Source organism: Ambystoma mexicanum, chromosome 2p (assembly GCF_040938575.1).
Source record: "Ambystoma mexicanum isolate Mex_15411 chromosome 2p, UKY_AmexF1_1, whole genome shotgun sequence".
In the NCBI taxonomy this organism is placed as follows: domain Eukaryota; kingdom Metazoa; phylum Chordata; class Amphibia; order Caudata; family Ambystomatidae; genus Ambystoma; species Ambystoma mexicanum.
The window spans coordinates 527,257,221-527,280,196 of record NC_090923.1 but is presented as its reverse complement, the minus strand read 5'-3'; the positions used below and the strand labels follow the sequence as shown (position 1 = coordinate 527,280,196).

Genomic DNA, 22,976 nt, shown 5'->3' with positions numbered 1-22,976 from the left:
GGGGGGAATGGCTGTGAACATTATTGACCTAGCGCCAGAGGGTCATGTGGTAACATCTGGCCGTATCAGAAACTTGGCAGTAGAGTACGGATTTCTCGATCCCTGGCACTCGGTTCCTGCAGCAGCAAAGAAGTACAGCCAGTCGGGGAAGGTGGTCAAGTGGAGTTAGTCTCAGGGTTAGTTGGTCCCACTAACCCAAGGGGAAAAAGTCGTCCCTTCCGGAGATGCTCTTGTTGATCAGAAAAAGGAGTTTCAACACAGCAGCAGGGCTTACTCTGTCAGTTCAACGGTCCAGGAGGATGTCGCAAGCTTCGTTCAGTTTCTTCATCGGGTTGTTCTTCCTAGTGGTCGACTGTCTACAATCCCAAAGCCCCCGCCTTTTAAGCAGGTTTCTCCCATTCATGCAAAGCCTAGCTGTCACTCAAACAGCAGGCCAGCCAATCAGGACTGGATGCATTCAGGCATTCGTAAAGACAAATGACAAGGGAGTTTCGGGAACCTCCCTCACTTCCTGCCCTTCCAGACACACGAAAGCCAGAGGCCGGTTTCAGTACTGAAGCCCGCCAAAAGGCAAAACAAAGGGCTTAACCCTGGCTTGGCGCACAGAGAAAAACCCCCAAGAAAGATCTCACAAACAGAAAATAGCAAAAGAAGAAGGAGGGGCACGTTTGACAAAATGGTCACCCATGGGTGCTATACTGCAGCTGAGGTTTCAGCCTGCGATAGAAAAGAACAAGGGTAGAAAAATTAAACCACTGCCACCAGTCATTTAAAAGTAGTGAGGGCAACATAAAAAAAATGTTACATGAGTAGGTAGGAAAAGGGGCGAAGTAACCCCCCCCCCCCCCCCCCCAGCACTCCACATAAAATGGTGTGTGCTGGACCTACAAGGAGAAAAATGGTAAGTAAAGTCAATTTCACTTTACTAGTCTTGGGAACAGTAGTTCACACAAAAGAAAAATATATATGTATTTAAACCTTATGAGAAATCTGTGACACTGCACTGAAGGTGCAGTGCATCATCATACAAAAAGTAGATGCCTATGGAGTTTGCCAGACTCCAAAAACAAAGGAAATGCATAATTCAAAACAGATCAAAACACATGGGAGTGAGAAAAAGGGCTCACTCACTCCAGGGTTCAAATTAAAAAAGTCCAGCAAAAGAGTTGGGGGTCTCTAAGGTTGAAGGGAATTAGCATAGAAATGAGAATTCTCCCCAACAGCTCTCACGACTGGAGCTTGACAAATGGCTTTCTTCAGTCCTTCAAAAGGCTTAGTGCACTCCTCATTCCACCTAACCTTCTTGGGGAATGTGGGTGAGGAGATCACATTCAAGGCAGAAGCTATGGTCCCATAGTGCTCTGTGATGCTCCTGTAATACCCAGTGAGACCTAGGCAGGCTCTCACTTGTGTCCGAGTAGTAGGAGTGGCCCAGTCTTGTACTTGGCTAGGCAATGGTCTCATTTCACCTCTTACCTCATGTCCACGCTAGACCTCTTTACCTTTATGGTCAGATGGGCCTGTTGCAAAGCCTGCAAAACATAACGATGCTCTTAGCAGTGTTCAGGCCACTTGGTAAGTCATCCAGGTATGTCATGCAGAAGTCCTCTAACCCATTCAGAACTTGATTCACCATGCTCTGAAATATAGCAGGTGCATTTTTTTGTCCAAAGGGCATAACTTTAAACTGGTAGAGGTATCCTGGGGTGGAAAATGCAGGTTTCTTCTTGGCATGGTCTGTCAGAGCTGTTTGCCAATAGCCTGAGGTCAGGTCAAAAGTACTGAAGAACTTGGCTGAACCACGTTGGTCCATCAACTCATCTGTCCTGGGTAAAGGATGGGCATCAGTCATGGTGCCTGCATTAAGAGCTCTATAGTCCACACAGAATCTCAACTCTTTGGTTCCTGCTTTTGGTACTAGTACAACTGGACAAGTCCATGGACTTGTAGATGGCTCAATAACCCAAGATCAAGAATCTTCTGGACCGCTTCCTTTATGTGGGATCGTGCATGATCTGACATTCTAGAACCCCTGCTTTTGACAGGGAGAGTGTCACCAGTGAGAATATCATGCTGGCCCCAGCCAGGTATCAGTGAGAACAGGGAGGCAAACTAATTTAACAGAGCCTTGCACTCCTCCTGTTGTTCGAGTCAAATCTGAAGAGAGTTTTACTCCTTCAATTGTCTCATCTGATGGTTGTCCACTGAGGAGATCAGGGAGAGGCTTGCTCTCCTCCTCCTGATCAGAGACTAGAAGCAAAGCTCCTACTTTTGGTCTGGAAACATAAGCCTTCAGACGGGGCCATCTTGGGCTTGCCCAGGTCCGCTAAATAACTGACCTCTGCAATTTTACCCACAATCTCTATGGGTCCAATCCATTTGTCCTGTAAGGCCCTCTGCCTATTAGGTACCATAACCAAAACAAGCTGGTCTGGAGTAAACTCTACCTACCATGTTGGCCTTCTGGTCGTGCCAATGTTTGGCAAGAGCCTGACCTGCTTTCAGGTTATCTGAAGCTTCCGTCATGAGTGTCACCCTCTTCCTGAGGCCTAGCACACAGTCATTGACTTTCAGTGGCTGTAGGGAAGGAGCACTTTCAACCCTTCCTTGATCAGGGCTAAAGGGCCACGGACTGGATGACCATAAAGAAGTTCAAAGGGGCTGAACCCAACCCCTGCTTGAGGGACTGCTCTATAAGCAAAGAGAAGGCCTGGCAGTAGAAGGCCCCACTTTCTTTAAGGGGTTCCTCTAAAGCACCCACCATGCTCTTCATAGCTCTGTTAAAACTCGTCACCAACCCATTGATTTGGGGATCGTAGGCTGCTGAACTTAAGTCACTCCACGGTTCTTCTACATGTAGTGGGACATAACATTTAATTCCCCTGTCAGATGACTTCCTTATGAAAACCTACCCTGGTAAAGATACCAAGGAGAGTCTTTAGCCACTGCCTGAGCAATAACAGTTCTCATTAGGTAAGGCTTCAGGATACCTGGTAGCATGGTATACCACAACCAATATAAATCGGTTGCCTGAAGAAGTTGGAGGGTCTAGGGGACCAACAAATGTCAATCTCTACCCTCTCAAAAGGGACTCCCACCACAAGGAGGGGTACTAAAAAGGTGGCACATTCTTGGACCCACTTTTACAGGAAGTCTAACAAGTGTGGCAGCTTCCACAGAGTTTCTCTACATCAGCCCCCCCTCGAGCCAGAACTTCTCTTTGGTCCTCCTGATACTCAAGTGGCCAGCCAGAGGACTCATGTGCCAACTGTAGGCACTTGTGTCTCACCTCCTGGGGGCACTACCAGTCTCCTGGGGGTAGACTCAGTTGGTTCACTGTAGAGGAGGCCATCCTCCCAGTAAAGTCCATGCTTCCCTGACTCTTGCCCTTCCAGCTTTGAAGCGGTCTTCTGGAGAGGGACACAGTTTGTCCTCTGCTAAAGTGTGCCCTAGAGGGTCTACCTTCTGCAAGTAAAGTCTGCAGCTCAGGATGGCCTCTAGGATCCAAATCTCCAGCACAGGTAAGGTTTTCTTCCAGCTCTGTCACCAGTAGCTGTCTCTACAGAGTTTGGTTGGTCTTCCCACTCAACCTCAGCTGGGGAAGGGGGTCACTGTCCTGTGAACAGGTATAGGTTTGAGACCTTTCTTTCTCCCAGAGACCTTGAATATGGGTCTCTTTTTGGAAATAGAAGGGTGGCCTTCCTGTGGACTGGAGGTATTGGAAATCTCAACTTCAAACTGAGAGTCTCAAGGTGGTCTCTCTGGACAATCTGGATTCCTCCTGCTTCTTTTAGCTGGGAGGCCGGAGGGGGGGGGTACTAGATACATCTCCAAGAGTTTTCAAATCATTTCCCAACAGGACTCTCCCTGGCACTTTTTTTTTTTTTTTTTTTTTACATGTGTAGAGCGCACTACAGCCCAAAGGCATTGAGGCACTTTTTACATGAAAGTGTACGGGTTTACAATTAAGACAAGCGGTTACTTGGTTATAACGTTTGCGCTAAATTACAATGCACAGTTGGGGGGGTTCATGTTTGGTTACATTAGTGTACAAAGTAAGAGCTAGGAATTAACAGTTCAGGCAAATAGTCTTGTTTTGATGGCTTTACGGAACGCTAGGTGAGAGTCGATTCCCCTGATATGCAAGGGTAAGGAGTTCCAGTGGGTGGCAGCAATGGCTGGGAAGCTGCAGCCCCCTGCACGCACTCTGCGTGTTTTGGGCTTGGTGATCATGTTGGTATAGGCTAGTCTGGATGGCCTAGCAGATGTAAGCATGGCTACACGCTGGGCAAGGTAGGGGGTGCCAGATCATGGAGGCATTTTTGGGTGAGGGAGAGGATTTTGAAAACGATTCTCTGTTTAACGGGAAGCCAGTGGACCCGTCTTCTCAGGTCAGATATGTGGTCCTTTCTAGCGAATCCTGTGGCAGCCCTGAGGGCGTTGTTCTGGACAAGTTGGAGTTTGGCAATGTTTTTGCAAGATGTCCCTCCGAGGAGAGCATTGCAGTAATCCAGTCTTGAGCCGATAGTAGCCCTAGCAATGGTAAGGCAGTTCTGTGTGGTTTAGGAAGGGTCTTACTGCATTGAACAGTTTAGCGTAATATGCGACGAGGCGGCAATGGCGTTGACCTGCCTGCTCATGGTAAGATTAGAGTCTAGATAGACTCCCAGGGAACTGTATGGGACACAGCTATGGGAATATTATCAATGGTGAAAGAGCAGTTCTTGTCAAGGTTACCCAAGATGGTTGGTGAGCCAATCGGCAGAAGCTCCGTTTTGTCACTGTTGAGGCACAGCCAGTTTTCTGCCATCCATGCTTGGATAGTGCAATAAATGGAATTAAGGGTGGTCCTGTCTGTCTCAGTCACCGTGAGAGGTATGAGCACCTGGGTTTCACCAGCATAGTTGGTGTATGAGATGCCCAGGGAGTCAAGAAGGTTGAAGAAGGACCTAGTGAATAGGTTGTTGAGGGTAGGTGCAATGCAGGAGCCCTGAGGCACCCCACATGTAATATGACTAGAAGAGACACACGCTGAGTCGGAGAAGACTTGCATGTCCCTTTCCTGCAGAAACGAGGTGATCCACCCACACGCCTTGGGAGAGATGTTGGCTGCAATGGAGAGGTGATGGCAGAGGGTATGGTGGTCCACGAGGTCAAATACGGCCGATAGGTCATGGAGCAGCAGGAGTGCAAGTTTGCCAGCGTCTGATGTCATCCATTTGAATTTTTAGGTCGAGGAGGGCCGTTTCGGGTCCCATGTCGTGATCTGAAGCCAGCCTGCCGAAGGCCAAGAAGGCGGTGGTCCTCAAGGAATTTTTGGACTTGCAGGTAAACTGCTTTGTCCAGAATTTTGAGCAGGAAGGGGAAAGTGGTAATGGGTCTGTAGTTCGCAGGTGCTGATGGGTCAAGGGACAGCTTTTTGAGGAGCGGCCGTACCCAGGCCTCCTTGTCGGTCGGGAGATGGCCAGACTGGAAAGAGGCATTAATAAAGGCTGTCAGAAAGGGGGCAAGGGTCGAGCCACAGTCTTTAATGAGCTGGGCAGGGCATGCGTCACCCTTACAATTAGAGGGTTTGACGGTTTTTAAGAGAGATGACTTCGGATTCGTTCATATCGTTGAAGTTGAATAGCTGGGAGGAAATGATTTTAGTCTCCTTGTCCTGGTTTATGTTCTGAGTGGCAATAGAGTTAGGGCATTTTGGTGGGCTAGGATTTTGGTTTGCAAGGTATTTAGTTTGTTAAGCATGGCCAATTGGATGTTGTTGCACCAGTTTTCATCCTTCAGGATGGTAGATGGCAGGGTGGACGGGGTTTCCAACTCCCTAATAATGGCGAGGATTTCTTTGGTGCCCGATTTCGCATTGCCTATCCTAGTGTTGAAGGAGTTGGCTTTAGCAAGGATTATGCCCGATTTGTATTCTTTGGAGCTAGTCTTGAAGGCAAGTTTGGTTATGTCATTGGGTTTGGCTTTGCAAGCTGCAATGGCGGCTCTTTTGGCACGTAGTTGGAGCAGTTCCTGGGAGAACCAGGCATTAGTGTGCTTGTTTTTTTTGGCTTTCCTAAGAGTGAGGGGGGCGATAGAATCAACAGCTTGGGTGATTGCTAGCTTGAAGGCTCTAGCAAGAGTTTCAGGGTCCTGAAGTGCGGGCACTTTGAGGAACGGGGTTATCTTTTCCGCCGCGAGTTGATGTGAGCTTCTGGTTAAAGCTGGAGAGAGAGGGATGGTGGGCTTAGAAGGCTCTTTGGAGGTGTTGAGGTCAAATTGGATGTAGTGGTGGTCAGACCACGGCATGGGTTTGTTCTCAGTAATAACTACTGGGCAGCTGTGGTGGGTAACCCAATCCAGTGAACGTCCTTTAGCGCGAGTAGGATTGGAGATGGCTTGCACGAATTCGAGAGTAGATAAGGCTTTGTTCAAAGTGGCAGCGTGGGTGTCGGTGGGATCATAGAGGCCAAGATTAAGGTCACCTGTGAGTAAGGCATTGGAGGTCTTTGCACTGGATAAGAGCTGGCAGAATAGGAACCATTTGGATAGGGTCTTCAGCAAATTTAGCGGGATCTTTGGTTCCCTTAGCCATATCCTCAGCTTTGAAAAAAACTTTAATGTACCACTGTACTGTTTGCCCCAGTGTCTCTGATGGCAGGGGTTTCCTGACCCTTTACAAAAGCAGTCTTTTAATATTATTTTGTGTTATCTGGTATGGAGTTGTACACGTCCACATTCTGTTCCCATAGAACCAGGGACACTAAAAAAAAAAAAAAATTTTTTAAAAAAACACTGGCTTGAACTCCAATGGGGTCTACAGCCAGCAATTGAAAGTGCATACTTGCCATTTGTGCTTCTCCCTCAAGGATGAAGGCTAAGTAAGCAGTGTGGACCCCTGAAGGTTTACACTTACATCTTGGTTCCCCTTTCACGGAATCTACAGACTCGCATACAAAACATTTCCCAACGTTAGCCTGTGCTAACATCTTGGGATCACTCTTGAGTCAGCCAAGTGCTGTCTCAGCTCAGGAGAGCAGGCATCAAAAATAGATTTTAACAAAAGATTCCTCATGCCTTCAAAGGAGTTCACTCTGCACCCCCTTAACCCAACCATCCATGTTCTTCAAACATTCACATACCCAGGTAGCCCAAGGGGTGCCAGTCTTTTGGCGGGTCTAAACCTCTTAAGGTACTGGGAAGGAGTCTTTCCAAATCGGTCTATAAATGCCAGCTTTACCGATTCATAATCCTTTCTCTCAATGGTGCCCAACTCCAACACAGCATCACAGCCATTCAGTGGGAGCCTAGACATGAGCCATGGAATTAAATCATTCCCACTGATTCCTTGAAGACCATAAGTGTATTCAAACCTATCCAGCCACTCCAACACGTTAAGTGTAGGTTCATACATACTCACTGCTTCTTTGGGCATGCAAGGCCTCTTGGGACTAGCAAACCTAGAGGACCCTGAAAGGGAAGCAGAACCAAGGGGCATCCGTCTCATATCCATTTTATGTTGCATCTCTCTCTCTTAGTTTCACCTCTTGATGTTTGGCTTCAGCTTGGGCATTTAGTTTCTTGAACTCCAACTCTAATCTTAGTCTTTGAAGAGAAACATATTCTGGGCTTAAATGTGGACCTTGCGGGGTTCCAATGGAAAATGGCTGAGGCATAAGGGCAGGCTGTGGCAGAGAGGGTCTCTCTTCCTGAGACTCTTCTACCTCCTCCGACTCCTCTTGCAGATTGGAGCTGGACTCTAAACTTGCATCCTCATCATTATTATTATTATTATTAACTTCCACTTTGCTTGGGTGAGTAGGTGTTACATGCCGACTACCCAAACTTTGGTGATTCTACAACCTTGTAATCAATTCACATGGTTTTCCTTTCACAGGCCCCTGGTTTTCCACAGGTCGTTCAGTTGATCTACTGACAGGACAATCAGGGCTGCCTCATAAAATTATCCATATTTGGCGTGTTACAATTGCTTCACTTTTTGATGGAGTTTAGGCTTGTGGCTGGTTTAGTTGGGCACAAGTACAGCAAACAATCAATGTAACCACTCTACGTCTATGCCACCAGTGTAAAACCCTGTGGGAGACTTTTGCCCTTGTCCTCTTGGTATTAGGTAACCCACCTTTTGGTATAGGCCTGTAATACACAAGTTGTTAGTGTGACTGCTGAGCAGCCAGGCTTATCTCAAGAGGTGTAAATGTGAGCTGTAGAGCTGTAGCAATGAAATCCACCAATACAAGTAGCCAAGCACTTATGCTCAAGGTTTTTGTTATAAATAATTAACAATATTTTTTAAATAAGCATTCTTTGAAAAAGGGCAATGTATGCAACAATCATATATACTTTAAAATACATTTCTAGAATCAACAAAAAACAAGTAGATACTCTTTAGAGATACTTCCCACACCCTGAGGTGCACCAACTAGACAGTAATGGCATTTTATCACTAGTACACTTGGAGATTGAGGTTTGTGGAAAGAAAAGGTCAGGAAGGAAAGGGGTTAAACAGGGTCTCGGAGCACGTGAGCACTTAAATCTTCCAATTAAGTCTAGATTAAAAACCTTTCCCAGCAATAATAGTTAAACACCAAGTTATCATCTATGAGGGACAAGTATCAAAGTCAAATGGGCTAGAAGCAAAAGTCAATTGGCGCACAGTCTATGGAGCTGAGGCACTTAGATAGTAAACGTCTTGCACAAAGTGCGAGAGTTTGTGGAAGAAAAATCACTGTAGGGTCATAAGATGTTACACTACCCAAGTGAAGGGTAGAGCTCAAATCAACTCTAGCAAGGTAGCTACTGCAAGTCTCAACTGAGAAGAGCAAAGCTAGGTAAGTAACCCAAGTGAGAACAGTACCTTTGGTTAGCAAAGTGGTCCAGCTGGCTTCTGTCTGGTTGCAGTGAAGCAGATCCTGGGTCTCAGTCATGGGGACAAGAGGGAGGACATCTAGGGACTCCGGCAGTAATTCGGAGGTCGGCAGCAGCTGAGGGCTCTTATTGGATCAGCAGCACTTTGCTGAAACCGCGCTCGGTAAACAAGACAACCGTGGATCTTGGATACCAGTTGGGCTTCCTTCACTCATGGAGTCCTGCACTCTGGTGAGGGGATTCCAGCTCTGGTCGTCGAGCTTCAGGAGGGTCCTGGGGAGACTCGTGCATCTTCTGGCCGGATCACAGACATTGCACTCGACTATGGATTTCACAACCCCAACCCCCCCCACCCCCCAACTCGGTTCCTGCAGCAGCAAAGCAGTACAGCCAGTCGGGGAAGGTGGTCCAGTGAACTTCGTCTCTGGGTTAGTTGGTCCCACTAAACCAAGGGAATACGTCATCCCTTACGGAGCTTCTCTTGTCGATTAGAAAAGGGAGGGTCTGCACAGCAGCAGGGCTTCACCGGTCCAAGAAGATGCAAGCTGCGTTCACGGTTTCTTCGTCGGGTTGTTCTTCCCAGTGGTCGACTGTCTTCAGTCCCAAAACCCTCACCTTTTAAGCAGGTTCCTCCCATTCATGCACAGCCTAGCTGTCACTCAAACAGTAGGGTGACTTCCCTGAAAGGACAGCCAGCCAATCAGGACTGTGTGCATTCACGAATTCCTAAAGACAAAGGAGAGGGGAGTTTCGGGCACCTCCCTCACTTCCTACCCTTCCAGACACTGTAGCCAAAGACGGGGTTTCAGTACTGAAGCCAGCCAAAGGCAAAACAAACAAAGGACTAGGCTTGGCACGCTGAGTAAAACCCAAGAAAGACCACAAACGGGAAATGGCAAAAAAAAGATGATCGGGGCCATTTTGACAAAATGGTCGCCCATGGGTGCTATACTGCAGCTGGGGATTCAGTCTGCAGTAGAAAAGCACAATGGTAGGACCACCAGCCATTTAATGTAGTGAGAGTAACATACAAATTGTTACACAAGTACATAGGATAATGGGCTACTAAGTATAACCTGCCCCCGCCCCCCACCCCAAGCACTCCACATAAAATAGTGTGCGCTGGACCCACACAAAGAAGTAAAGTCAATTTCACTTTACTATTCTTGGGAATAGTAATTCACACAATAAAAAGGTATTTAACCCTTATGAGAAATCTAAAGGATTTCTCTGTGGACACTGCACTGAAGGTGTTGTGCATCACTATGACAAACTCCATAGGCATCCCAATCAGGTCAAAATACGAGAGTGAGAAAAATGGCTCACTCACTCCTAGGTTAAAATTAAAAAGTCCTAAAGTCCAGCAAAAGTCCCACTCACTGAGTTATAGGGTAAAAGAATCCACCAATAAAGCAAAACGATCTGTGGTTGCACAGGTCAGCGAGGTTTATTATTGCTATGAAACTCTTACCCAACACCATTTAAAATGAATGTTCTCCATTGAGATTAATTGTAACAGGGAAGCCCACGCAAGAAAATACAATGCAACGTGAAAGAAGATGGTCAAATGACCTGCCCCTAACAAAGCACATTTATGTGTGGGGTGGTGGTGGTGGTGGTGGGTCAGGAGCAGTAGGAGCCCCAACAGTGCAGACCGTGTCAGGATAGTACGCCTAGTTTCTAGTGACAGTTGACTCGCAATCGGTGTTGGGTCTTTGCTCTGTAGGCACAGAGGGTACTTGCACAATTGGGACAGAGAGACTAGGACAGAAACATCTCTGTAGATACCTACTTTTAATTTGGAAGCAAACATCACACACGCACAGACACACTCACCAAATGGTCAATGTGTTTAAAAGCGTTTTAAACACAGTGGTTGTCAAGCATGTTGAAAAAAAAAAAAACATACCATTTGTAGCACCTAAAAACTACACAAGATGTAGGTTTCTGTAGTGCTTCAGATACACTAAATATGCACAGCCACTTAAATCCTTGTCCTGTATTAACGCACTCTGTACAGTCTGTTTGTACAGGCGTACATGAAACTGGCCTAGATTTGCACTACTTCCTGTAAGCAGATGCATGCTGAACAGTGTCTCCACTTTCAACAACCAAAACAATGTTTGTGGAATGTTCTTTATGGTACAGCAATTAAAGCGCATCAAAGGACAAAAACACAAGCAAGTTGGTCAAAACACTGACGGCTTATAGACTACAAGTTCTTTTTAAACAAGTCACGTAGCCCAATGGGGACAAAATATACAGCAAAAAGGTGTTCAATAAGTTACTAACTTAATACTCACCGGCATTTTGGGTCGTCGGTTGTGGTCAACCATATCCAACATGGGGTAGGATTCCCGGAGAGTGTCAATGGTGACTGGATGGGAGAACCCCAGACTGGAAAAGTAGGTTAAGGATAGTGACAATTTACATCCCAACATCAGTGGTGAATATCTCCAAGAGAAAAAAATAAACACTCCTGCCGTGTGAGAATCAATCCAAACAGGCATAAATGCGGCCACCTTTTCTGCCTCAGATCACATTCATAAAAGCAGAAGGTGTTTCCATATGGAGTAGCAATGATATACCTTACCAAGAGTCATGCTCAGAACCAGGCAGCACGTATGAGCAGGCACAATTATTGGTGCTGAATGTTAGTTTTTCTAAAGTACACACAAGGGGCTTTATAAAATGATACCTTGTGCAATACATAAATACAGAAAACTCCAACTTAGTATAGACCTGTACTACTTATTTTGGCATCATGGACAGAGCAGTCGAGTGTATCCGTTAGGTAGGATTTTGTGAGTGCAATGGTGCGGGACTTCGCAAGACTTATCTCTTGGTATTAGGCAGACCCAACTCTTAATATAGGCCTTTACTACACAAGTTGGTAGAGTGACTGAGCAGCCAGGCTGATCTTAGGAGGGGTAATGTGAGCTGCAGAGTAGCACAATGAAATAAGTAAACACAAGGCAACAAGTAAACACTTAATGTTATATTCAATTTTTTTTTTTTTTTTTTTTTTTACACAAGGTAAATTAAGCATTCTTTAAAACAAGTAGTAACTAATAGTAACATTCAATGGAAGATAATTCATTTGAAACAAGAACCAATGATGCAGGTGAGTAATTTCTATGCTAAACATGTTCCAGCACACAGAGCGACAGCAATCAAGGTCAGGATTAGCACTTATTTTGGTCCACCAGTACAACATTGGGTTGAGGAGGGAAAATAGAGTTAAAGTAGAACACAATTTCAACTGGTACAATAGTTACTTTCTCCCAGAGGTATGTAGGCAGTCTTTTATTCCAGCAATGATGGTGTCAACAATTAAAACCTGTAACGGAACACGCACTGCCAAAGCCAATAGGGTTCAGAAGCAGAGCCTTTGGCAAAGCAGGACAGCCAAAGTCAATGCGACAGTTTCAGTTGTCAACACGTCTTCAGATACTCTGGATCCTTGGCAGGCTACACAAAGGGTTCCCGCCGAAGATAAAAGTACAACCCCTCCCACCCCAGGACAGCAGAAGACCAAGAAAGGACAAGCACACTAAAAAATAAAAATGGTGAAAAAAGAAAGAAACCACCATTCCAGCAGAGTAGTGACCCTTCTGTGCATTACTGCTGCTGGAATGACAGCCAGCGAGTACAAATCACACAAGTCAGTGAAGTATATATACTGCCACCAGCCATAATAGTAAAAATGTCACTAACAGAAATTTTACGGGAGCAGTTAGAAAGGGGATCCAGAGTAACCCCATAGCACTCCACATAAAGTGGGGTGTGCTGGTTTCACAAAATTAAATGTAGTGGGGGGGGAATCCCTTTCTACCCTTAAGAACATGTGTTCTGAAAGGTAAGTCACGAGAAAATAAAAAGGGGAGCCCAGAGGGCATCCTAGCAACACTGCACAGAAAGTGCTGTAAGCTGCAATATAATGTAGATGCCCAAAAAGCTATGGGAAAGTATACATTCAAAAATAAACTATGGGGCGTCAGATAAATAACACCCATAAAAAAAAATTAAAAAGAAAGGCTGAGTGGGGGAGAAAGGGTTCAGGCTCACTCTGCAACATAAGAAAAGAATCCCCTAAGTCCAGCAAAAAGGGCTGAGTCAAATCTAACCTAACAGGCAGAATGATTCCTCCGAGTCTGACTTGGGGTCTAGAGTTAAGGAACATTCGTTCATCACCATCACACAACCAGTAGAGGTACAATACCAAAAAGAGAATGATACTTGGTCTGAGCAACAGCATATGAACACAGATACAACTTCAGCTGCTATATGTGGTTTTAATATATGTGGTTTAAAAAGAGTAGTTTGCTTGATAGAAGTTTGCTAAGGAAAGGCCATCTGTCTCATTTATAAACATCTCACAAGCGCTCTAGATGGAGAGATGCTTAGCTTATAACAGATTGTGCACATATTGGCACCAGCACTGAAATGAAGTCTGACATTTCTATGCACTTGCTAGCAAAAAAAAAAAAAAAAAAAAAAGTGACCCTCAAGGTGGCTTGATGAAGTACACAGCATCCGCTGCTGGGGTTGCAGAAGGGCACATTGGCTGGCTGGCAGAAAAACTCACCAACAGGCAAAGGGGTGAGGCTATTGTATCCATGTCTGCCACCTTAGGGAGGGCACCTCAACAACAATTGGCACAATCACGCAAGATATGATCTTTGGCTGCAAGATTGGCAGATTACGACCCACTAGCCCGAACATAAAGCAGTTGGTGGACGCGCTTCATAAAAGTGTCCTTGCACGAGAATATGCAGGACACAGACGGGTCATGATTGGTCAAGAATCATATTTGGAATGTGGTGCGTAACAACTTGCCCCACACGAGAATGTTAGAATGCAGAATATCCAACCTATAGCTATCCTGTTAGTTTGAACTAGACTCAGATTAGATTTATTAGAGTGATGGATCATGGGAGCTGCAGTTCAACACACCTGAAGAGCCACAGGTTGCAGACCGTAAGGAGAACCAGGGAGGAATGATTTTACAAACAGTACTGATATGACTCAAAGCTCTAGGTGATGTAGCTGCATAAAGATCAGCCTATAATATCGAAATGGCTAACCGACTTACCCGAAAATGACAGTCATCTGAAAGCACAGAAAAGGGGTGTGTATGATTCTGATAGAGATGACAAACAGAAATGCAGGGGAGACACTACTTTCTACTAAGGCAAATTATGCTCTGTATTGTAGACCCATCCAGAGCGTATCTTGGGAATCAGAAGGAATGGGGAAGATGGCGGCACGTTGATGGGACAGCAAACACCAAATAGAAAACAGGGTTTATTAACAATCCCCAATCATCCTTCAAAAGGGAGGAAGGCAGCTTCGAAAAATTGGAAAAGGAGATTCACTGCATTTCAAATTAAATTGTGTGTTTTAAACTGGAGTCAAATTTTCAATTATAATGATACTAGCCAGGCATGAAAGTCACTCACCTCCACAGTTCTTCACATACCCACAACACATTTCTTACTTGCCCATAGCCAATCATTTCTAGACAGTGGCAAGTGCACATTTTGAGGCCAGTTTAAGCCATCAAGCTCAAAATATGCCTGCCCATTGCCCAAATATTCTGGACAAATGAAAGCGGTCATAGAAGTCTGATAGATTGCACAAAGTCTTCAACGTCTAACTGCCAAATCATTATAGCCAACATAGAGTAGAGCGCTTAACGGGAGCAGGTGTAAAAGGATACTATTTGGCAATATCAAGAAGCGGGCCCTGCCCGGTGACCAGAACACATTTGTCGTGGTACCTTCTGAACATACGCAATGGGCTGTGCGACATCATAACTTGGTCCTGGGAGATCTAATGGAAGAAATCAACAGCTTATTTTCATTTGAAGGTTATTTCAAAAGCAACATACTTAACTCACTGCACAATTTAAGAATTGCAGGGCATCCTAAAAGGTCATTACATTTGGTGATTCACTTCAGTGGTTCGAGGGCTTCAAAGCCAGTTTAGAAGGATAAAGACCAAATATACATACAATAAATAAATGTAAAAAACTGGCATGAAATACCTTTCAATGGAGATTCAAGGACGCTGCATCATACCCTCAAGTGTGTTACGTTCGCCTGTACACAGTTACCGTAGACCCAAAGAACTACTTACGGCCCACTACTTGCCAGTTAAGCCCTCACCCCTTAGGACTAGAGTGCGTGCTCCCAAAATAAAAGCAAACTGCTGTGCTCCACTGTGAACCGCAGCTTTCAGGCATCTGTGCAAGTAGTATTGATGACCTGCTATTCCCAACCAGACTTCAGAGGGATAAACCATTTCCCATAAGGCGCATGCGTCTTGCAGTCAAAGGGGCAGCAGAGCATGGCATGCAACAGATCTTACCCATCTCACCCATGCTCCACAAGCACCTCTTGAGCAACAAATGCTTCTGGGATGGTTTCGGCTCTGGACATTTCTGAAATTCCCAGTTGTGAGACTGAAAGAACCCACCCTACACATGGCTCAGAGCACTTTGGATTTCCCTTCATCCCACTTTCCTGAATGGGCCCTTCTTTCCAAATACAGATTGTGAGGGGCCACAATTCTCACCCGACTTTAGGCTTTTTGAGTATTGCCAAAAGAGGTAATTAGGCTTCGGCATTCAACCAATGGCTTTAATTGCTCAACACAACGGAAGCCACATTTTCTAGAGCCTAGATACAATCTTAGTCAAAAGCAAGCAGCTTTACTCTACCGCCTAGCCAAAGAGCACCTCTGCATTTTTCACTACCTACCAAACTAGTCGGGCTCAAAAGGGCAGGGAAAGACCAGCACAATAACAAATTTTAAAAAAAGTCGAGAAAAAAAAAATACAATTAATAATGAAAGACACAATTTGGTACTAAAGCACTACTGACACTTGGGCAACCCAGAGCGGCAAGGAAAGGTAAGCAGTCTGCACATGGCTCAAGAAGGGTCCCCAGTGCTCAGATTGCATTATCCTGCTCAACATAACAGGGGTATTTGTAAAGGGCGTGTTCACCCCGAAGGGGCATCCCGGCGCTAATAACAGATGTTCACCGTTACCCAACTTAATGGTACTCCTTTCATCGACCTCAGAAGGATCAAGGGCTGAGTGGATCTGCCAGGATTTGAACCTGTGACCATGAGGTCAAACACAGCACCCCCTCTGTCCCCCGAGACAGTACAAGACTCCCCTCTTAGTATAAGGCTCTACCACCTGAGGTCAGGGTAGCGTTGACCAAGCAGCTAGGCTTATCTTAAAAAGGAGAGAGGGCTGTAGAATCAGTACAAATAAATTGTAATACAAATGGTCCAAAGAAACACTGAAACACTATGTATTGTAAAAATAAAATGGTTTATTTAAATACAAGTAGGCCCAGATGAATTTTGGGGGAAATATGCCATCACATTATATGTAACCACAATTATAAATACACCACGCTATGCCCAAAGGTGCAGACCAAAGCATCTAACCTTATTTAGAAAGCTGAAAATATTTCTAGGGAAGTCAACCCTCATCATACACATACAGTATAGGTCACACCTATTCTTGGGGAGTAGGCGTTGGGCAAGATTTTCATATCAATAATCAATATTCCTGACCTGTGTCAACCAGAGAACCTTTTTGCTTTTACTGGTTATTTTCCCTTATACCTCTAGGAGTGGGAACCTTTTCCCCACACTCACCAAATCTTTTACTCTTTTTCTGGGTGTCATGTTTTAAAGACTATCCCTAGTATCTTTTAAAAGTTATCCTCTTTCACAACTTTTGGCACCAAGTGCCTATTTTTGCTGTGTTGCCATATGGGTTCCCCTTTTAACATTCTCTGGCTAGCATTGTGAGAACTGCAGTTCCCAAGGGTTGAAAGTATTTTTGGATCCCGTTTACATGTTATTAGAGCAGACCAGCACGCCCCACCTTATTTGGAGTGCTGGGGAGATACAGAGTATCCCCTTTCTCATTGTAGATGAAACATTTGTTACCAGGACAAACTTACCTTTAATGGATGGTGGTAGTGAAACTTATTATTTCAGTGCACCTTTACTGCAGGCGGTTTACACAGCCCTGGTAAAGGCTCCCATGGGTGCTCATTTTACCAAAATGGCCCGGTCTTGTTTTTTTTGCCATTTTAGTGTTCCTTGATCTTTCTTGTTCCTGCCCCCCCCCCACCCCCCGACATCAAGGGGAGACATTTGTGTCATTTTTATGTCTGTGAAGGCAGGAAGCGATGTAGGAGTCCAGAACTCTGCAGCCCTTTGTCTTCCAGCCCAAGTGCGAGATTCCAGTTCAAACTGGGAGGCTGGCTGCCCGGAAAAGACTTCCAACCACCTGCTACCCTCCCCAAGTTTGAATGTTGCAAGGCTGTTTGATTGGCTGGGTTCCTGAATAAAAGTCCAAACCTGGAAGCCGAATAGGTAGTCGACCATTGGAACCAAAACCGAGGAGGAAGAGGAAGAATTTACAGCAGAATATATTTCCAGCAACCGGAGAGCCTGCTGTGTAACCAGGGTCTGCTGTAGCCCTTCCTTCCGATCGACTATCTGACCATTCACCGGTAAAGATTTCATTGAATTGGGGTCGTGACTACGACAAAATAAGACAGTGGAGAATGAGACCTCACGCCCTCCTACATGAGGTTTTCGCCTCTGAACTAGAATCCTCCATCGAAGAATTCTTTGAGTTTAATACGGACTCTGTTATCACAAGCCACCCCCTGGGAATCCTTTAAGGCCTATACTAGGGGGGTTGCCATCTCCAAAGGGAGCGGTATTCTGAAGGGAATCCGCGCAGATATTACTAGTAGCGATTCGACCCCAACCAATCTAGATACACAATATGCCCTGGATCATTCCCCTGAAACACCAGCATTACTAGGGGCAGAACTAGACACGTTCCGCAACCTAGCGGAGCGAGAGGTTAAATTCCTAGATAGCCCCCAGTTAGGAAATATGGTGAGGGAGAGAGGCCAGGCCGCCTACTAGCCAGGTTGATACGCCGAGAATTCGGAGCCCCCAACATACCGGCGATAGAGAGATCCAATGGAACACTTGCTAACTCAACGGAAGACATCAATTCTGAATTCCTATCATTCTATACCTCCCTGTACTCGTCTGGGGGCCATCGACTTCCATCGGTGATCGACTCCTATTTAGAGAACCTCCCTCTTTCGGTCCTCTCCGCTGACGCTAGCATTACCCTGGAGAGGCCTTTCACTCCTGAGGAACTCACGGAAGACATTGAATCATTGGCCTCGGGCAAAGCCCCTGGCCCAGATGGCCTCCCCATGGACTTCTATAAACAATACAAACCTATCCAAGTTCCACATCTACTGGCCCTATGGGAGGAGGCATGAGAGAGGCATTGCCCCCCCCCCACACTCCGGGAGGCAATGATAACAGTCCTCCTTAAACCCGGCAAAACCCCTACCCAATGTGGCTCATACCACCCTCTCGCTAATTAACTGTGATGTCAAAATATATGCCAAACTACTTGCCAACCGCCTCGCTTCGTTCATGCCCCACATCATTCACCCTGAACCACATCCCTGAACCTACGAAGACTCTTCAATATAATTCATAGGATTAACCTGAAGACACAGGCAGTGGCAGCCGCCTTAGATATGCAGAAGGCATTCGACTCAGTGTCGGGGGGAGTATTTTTGTCAAGTCCCCGAGAAATGCAAGTTCGGTCCCAACTTCCAAGCTTGGGTCAAGCTACTCTACACCGGCCCAACAGCCAGGGTCCACACCGAGGACACTACCCCCTTTCAGATAGCCAGAGGTACACGACAGGGATGCCCGTTTTCCCCGCTAATATTCGCCATAGCCATGGAACCCTTTGCTGACATGATGCGCCAGTCACACTCAGAGGCTTGCGCACGGCGGGCCAATCCGATATCGTCTCCTTGTATGCAGATGATGCACTCCTTTACATCCGCTCCCCAGAAACTAATCTTGCCCCGATCCTGAGAGATGTGACCTTATTTGGACACATATCTGGGCTGAAGGTAAACTGTTCTAAATCTACATTATTTCTACTCAGATTCTACACAACCACCCCCCCCCCTCCGATCCAGAGGGATTCACATGGTCCCAATCCAACATCACTTACCTGGGGGTGACAGTTACCCGTCATACGGCAAAGATACGGGAGGACAACTACCAGAATTACCTCACAAACCTGGCCACTAAAACTGCTAGCTGGACTAGACTTCCCATCTCCCTAGCGGGCAGGATCGGAATACTTAAAATGGTGATACTGCCTCAACTTCTTTACCGATTCACCAATCTCCCTTTGTGGCCAGGAGAGGACTAAGTCGCTACGCCAAATAACCAACACCTTCCTGTGGCATTCCGGGGCAGTGCGACTCAAGTTAGCAACACTGACCACTCCTAAAGGAACTGGGTGGGTTTGGCGCCCCTGATTTCATTAGGTATTGGGTTGTAGTCCAAGCTCAATTGGCTTCCCATTGGTTCATCACCATAGACCCCCCCCCCCTCCCGCAGAACCCTCCCTTCCCCCCCCGCCCCCCCATGTCCGACTGGAGAAACTAGCGGTTAGTGACCGTGTGATTGGTTCCCTTATACTTAAACCTGGCCCGACTGACCCCGACTCAGCAGACCCCGTGGCTAGCACTTCCTTGGCACTGGCCAAGATCTGGACAATGGTCAACACACCTCACCCATTCCATGGGGACCTCCCACTCTGGAACTTCTGCCCCGATATTCCACATGTCCCACAATCCATTGTATCTCGCTGAGCTGATGCAGGCTTTTTGACACTTCAAGATGCCTATGAACAGGCCAACTTCCTTGAGTGGGCAGACCTCCCTCTCTCACTTAAACAGAAGCCCTCGGCATGGCTACAATACTCTTCGCTCCGGAAGAATCTCAAAGCCAGCTACCCCCAACTTCCCTATACTGCCACCTGACAAACCCATAATTGCTGAGCTGTGCTCCTGTGACTCCTTCAGAGGGAAAGTATGAAGGCTTTATACTCTATTACAAACTAGAGCTGCCCCCTCTTTCCCTAAACTGAGACTGGTGGGAGGAGGATCTCGGAGTTGAGATCTTCGATGAACGTTGGTCCCGTATGTGCGCTCGCACCAATGATGTGTCCTATAACTCCAGGTTTAAATTGATACAATTTAAGGTGTTGCAGATACCATCACACACCAAGTAGACTACATCACATGTTTCACGAACTTCCTCCCAGCTGCCCAGATGCAGCGCCAATCAGGCTTCCTGCATCCACATGCTCTGGCGTTGCCCACACTTGACAATACTGGACCGAAATATGCTCCACATTGTCGACCATACTGGACCACATTATAGAGCCCTCCCCGATGCCTATTCCAGGACTTTCCCCAGTTGGGACGTGACTCTAAGAAACTAGCTGGACTCTGCATGTTACTGGCTGTACGCTGCATACGGATGTGCTGGCTTCGCCCTAATGCTCCCACAAATGCACAGTGGCTCAGGTCAGTCATGTGGGCGCACAACACCGAAGAGGTCTGGGGTGCATTGCAACATCCACACTCAAGACCAAGGGACATTTGGTGGCTATTCCAAAGTTATGTCCGCCTTAACCCCGAATACACCTCCCTCCCACCCCCCTCGATCCCCCAATAACGCTGCCTGTGAAGTGTGTTTTATTCAACCCTGGTTCCCCTACATTATTTTCAATCCAGCCCTCTCCATGTGTACAGACTCCTAACACTGTACTGTACGCATTGTGTAAAGTGTATTATGTTGTTACACTGTGACCATCTGTTTGCCCGTGTGTTGTCAAGTCAAATAAATAAAGGTAAAAAAAAAATATATAAAAAATAAAAAAGTCTGAAAAGTCCCAACAGAGTGCTGTACCTGGCAAACAACGAGAATCCGACCAGCAATATTCTGTTTTCTATGCTACTGAAAAGGCGCCAAATCCACAGAGCTGCGAAGAAACCCTTGCCTGAAGCCTTCTGTGCACATCTCTGCTGCAAAAGCCCATCCAGGGTCCAGTCTTCTGTCCTCCGGACAAGGAACGCAGGGTCTGGGTTTTTGGCTGCAGCGCCTGAAGTCTTCTTGCTGGAACTTCTTCACTGATAAGGTATTGGGCTGGCTTGGGTATTTACTTACCTTTAGCCCGAGTGATTCTTGTATATCCTTGGGGTACTGCTGTGTTGGGGAAGCCACCCATCCAGTCCACCCAGGCCCACTGCTGGAGTCCTCTTAGGTTGCCTTCTTTGAAGCCCCTGAACCCTCCACTGACTTTTAAAGTGAACTACCTACTTGTTTTTCCCCCCAGTCTTCCTCTGGAACTCTGACTTTACCTACAACAGAGCCTACTGCTGGCTCCTACATCACTAGGGTCCACTCTTCTGCTTTAGAGAGAACTCATACACTAGAATTGGGAAGGGCTGGATAATTTAAGGGGGTCTACCTTTTAAAGTAACACAAGTGTTGGGAAGGTACCTTTAAATTCTGAGTGAATAGTAAGTTATTACTTACCTTGGTATACATAGGATGAACTTACCTTGAATACGTTACCTCCAAATCTTGCTTTCCTTAGAAACTGTCTCACCATTCTAACTGGAATTAGACTGAAGATTAAGTTACTCACCTGTGAATTGGGTACCTCTCTTCCCAAAAGTAATGCTGTTGGTTTCACTTTATTATTCCTGTTAGGATAATTGTATGAAAGTCCCCAATTGGGTCCTTCTTCCCCTGACTTAATGTTGGCCTGTACAGAACCGCTTAGGTTATACTTACCTTTTAGGTTGCTGGTAGCCTCTTACAAAAGTATATATAGGTTTTACTTACCTTGCATAGCTGTGTGACATCCAGAAATAAGTTAAGTTGTTGCTTCCCTTAGTCTGTGAACTGAAAAGCAGCTGTAATTGAATATTAAACCCCAAGGTCCAACTCCCCTAGAACAACTGCGATCCTGAATCAGAGTTATAGGGTTTTACTGTTCCTAGAATAAGTGTTCCACTATTCAAGAAAGTATATTGTCCAGTTGACTTACTAAGCGATTTCTTGCGGAGCATCACGGTATACTACCCTTGTATTGCTGTAAGTAATCCAAGCGTAACTACTGGTTTTTACTTCCCTAGGACTACCGTTAGGTGTTCCAAACAAGGTTCTATGCTTCAAGCATTGGGTTGTGTTTTTATAATAGTCGTTACATATAATGTGATGGTACTTTTAAAAGTTAGGTATAAACCCAAGACTATTTTTAGAATGTGTGTAAAAACAGACCAGGGAAAGCAAACCCCAGTTGGTGAACGTTAGGCAGAATTCTCAATTCTGTGCTAGTTGCCTTCTACCCAAGAGCCCCACAGCTCTTTTTGCTAGACTTCAGGAGTTTGATTTTTATCCAGGAGGGAGACCGACCTTTTTCTCACTCTCTCAAGCTTTTTTGATCCGATTTGGACTCAGTTTCATTTGGTTTTGCAGAGGACAATCTCCATAGGCATCACCTTTTGTATTGTGACGCACAGCACCTTCAGTGCAGTGTTACAGAGAAGTCCTTTGGATTTCTTAAGGTTTAAATACCTTCTTTTGGATAAACTCCTGTTTCCAAGAGTAGTAAAGTGAAATTTACTTTACTTACCTTTTTCTCTTTGTAGACCCAGCACACCCCATCTTATGAGGAGTGCTGGGAGGGGAGTTACCTAGTATCCCCTTTGTCTACTTTCTCATGTAACATGTTTATGTTACCCTTACTACAATTAATGACTGGTGGCAGTGGTTTAAATTGTCGTACCATTGTGCATTTTTACCGCAGGCTGAATCCTCAGCAGCAGTATTGCACCCATTTTGTCAAAATGTCCCGGTCTTCTTTTTTCACCATTTCTTGTTTATATGGTCCTTCTTGAGATTTACTCTGCGCGCAAAACCAGGTTTGTTAGTTTTGTCTTTGGCGGGATTCACTGGTGAAGCCCGCCTCTGGCTCCAGCGTGTCTGGCAGGGCAGGAAGCGACAGCGGTTCCCGAAACTCCCTTTGCTTCGTCTCCTTGGTTACAGGAATGCACCCAAAGGTGATTGGCTGGCTGTCCTTGGAGGACAACCACCCTGATGTGCAAGTGACAGCTAGGCTGCGAATGAATGGGAGAAACTTGCATAAA

The 22,976-nt window shown here is 45.9% G+C and overlaps 1 protein-coding gene across 1 annotated transcript in view; it reads right to left on the bottom strand.

Moving 5' to 3' along the window:
• LOC138566526 (haloacid dehalogenase-like hydrolase domain-containing 5) overlaps positions 1 to 22,976 on the bottom strand; it is a 160,965-nt gene that overhangs the window by 105,718 nt on the left and 32,271 nt on the right. Inside the window, exons 3-4 of the mRNA XM_069643954.1 lie at positions 14,591 to 14,703; positions 11,172 to 11,265 (exon numbers count right to left, since the gene is read on the bottom strand). Of these exons, the coding sequence (XP_069500055.1) occupies positions 11,172 to 11,265; positions 14,591 to 14,703 (207 nt within the window). The remainder of the gene's footprint in view (positions 1 to 11,171; positions 11,266 to 14,590; positions 14,704 to 22,976) is intronic.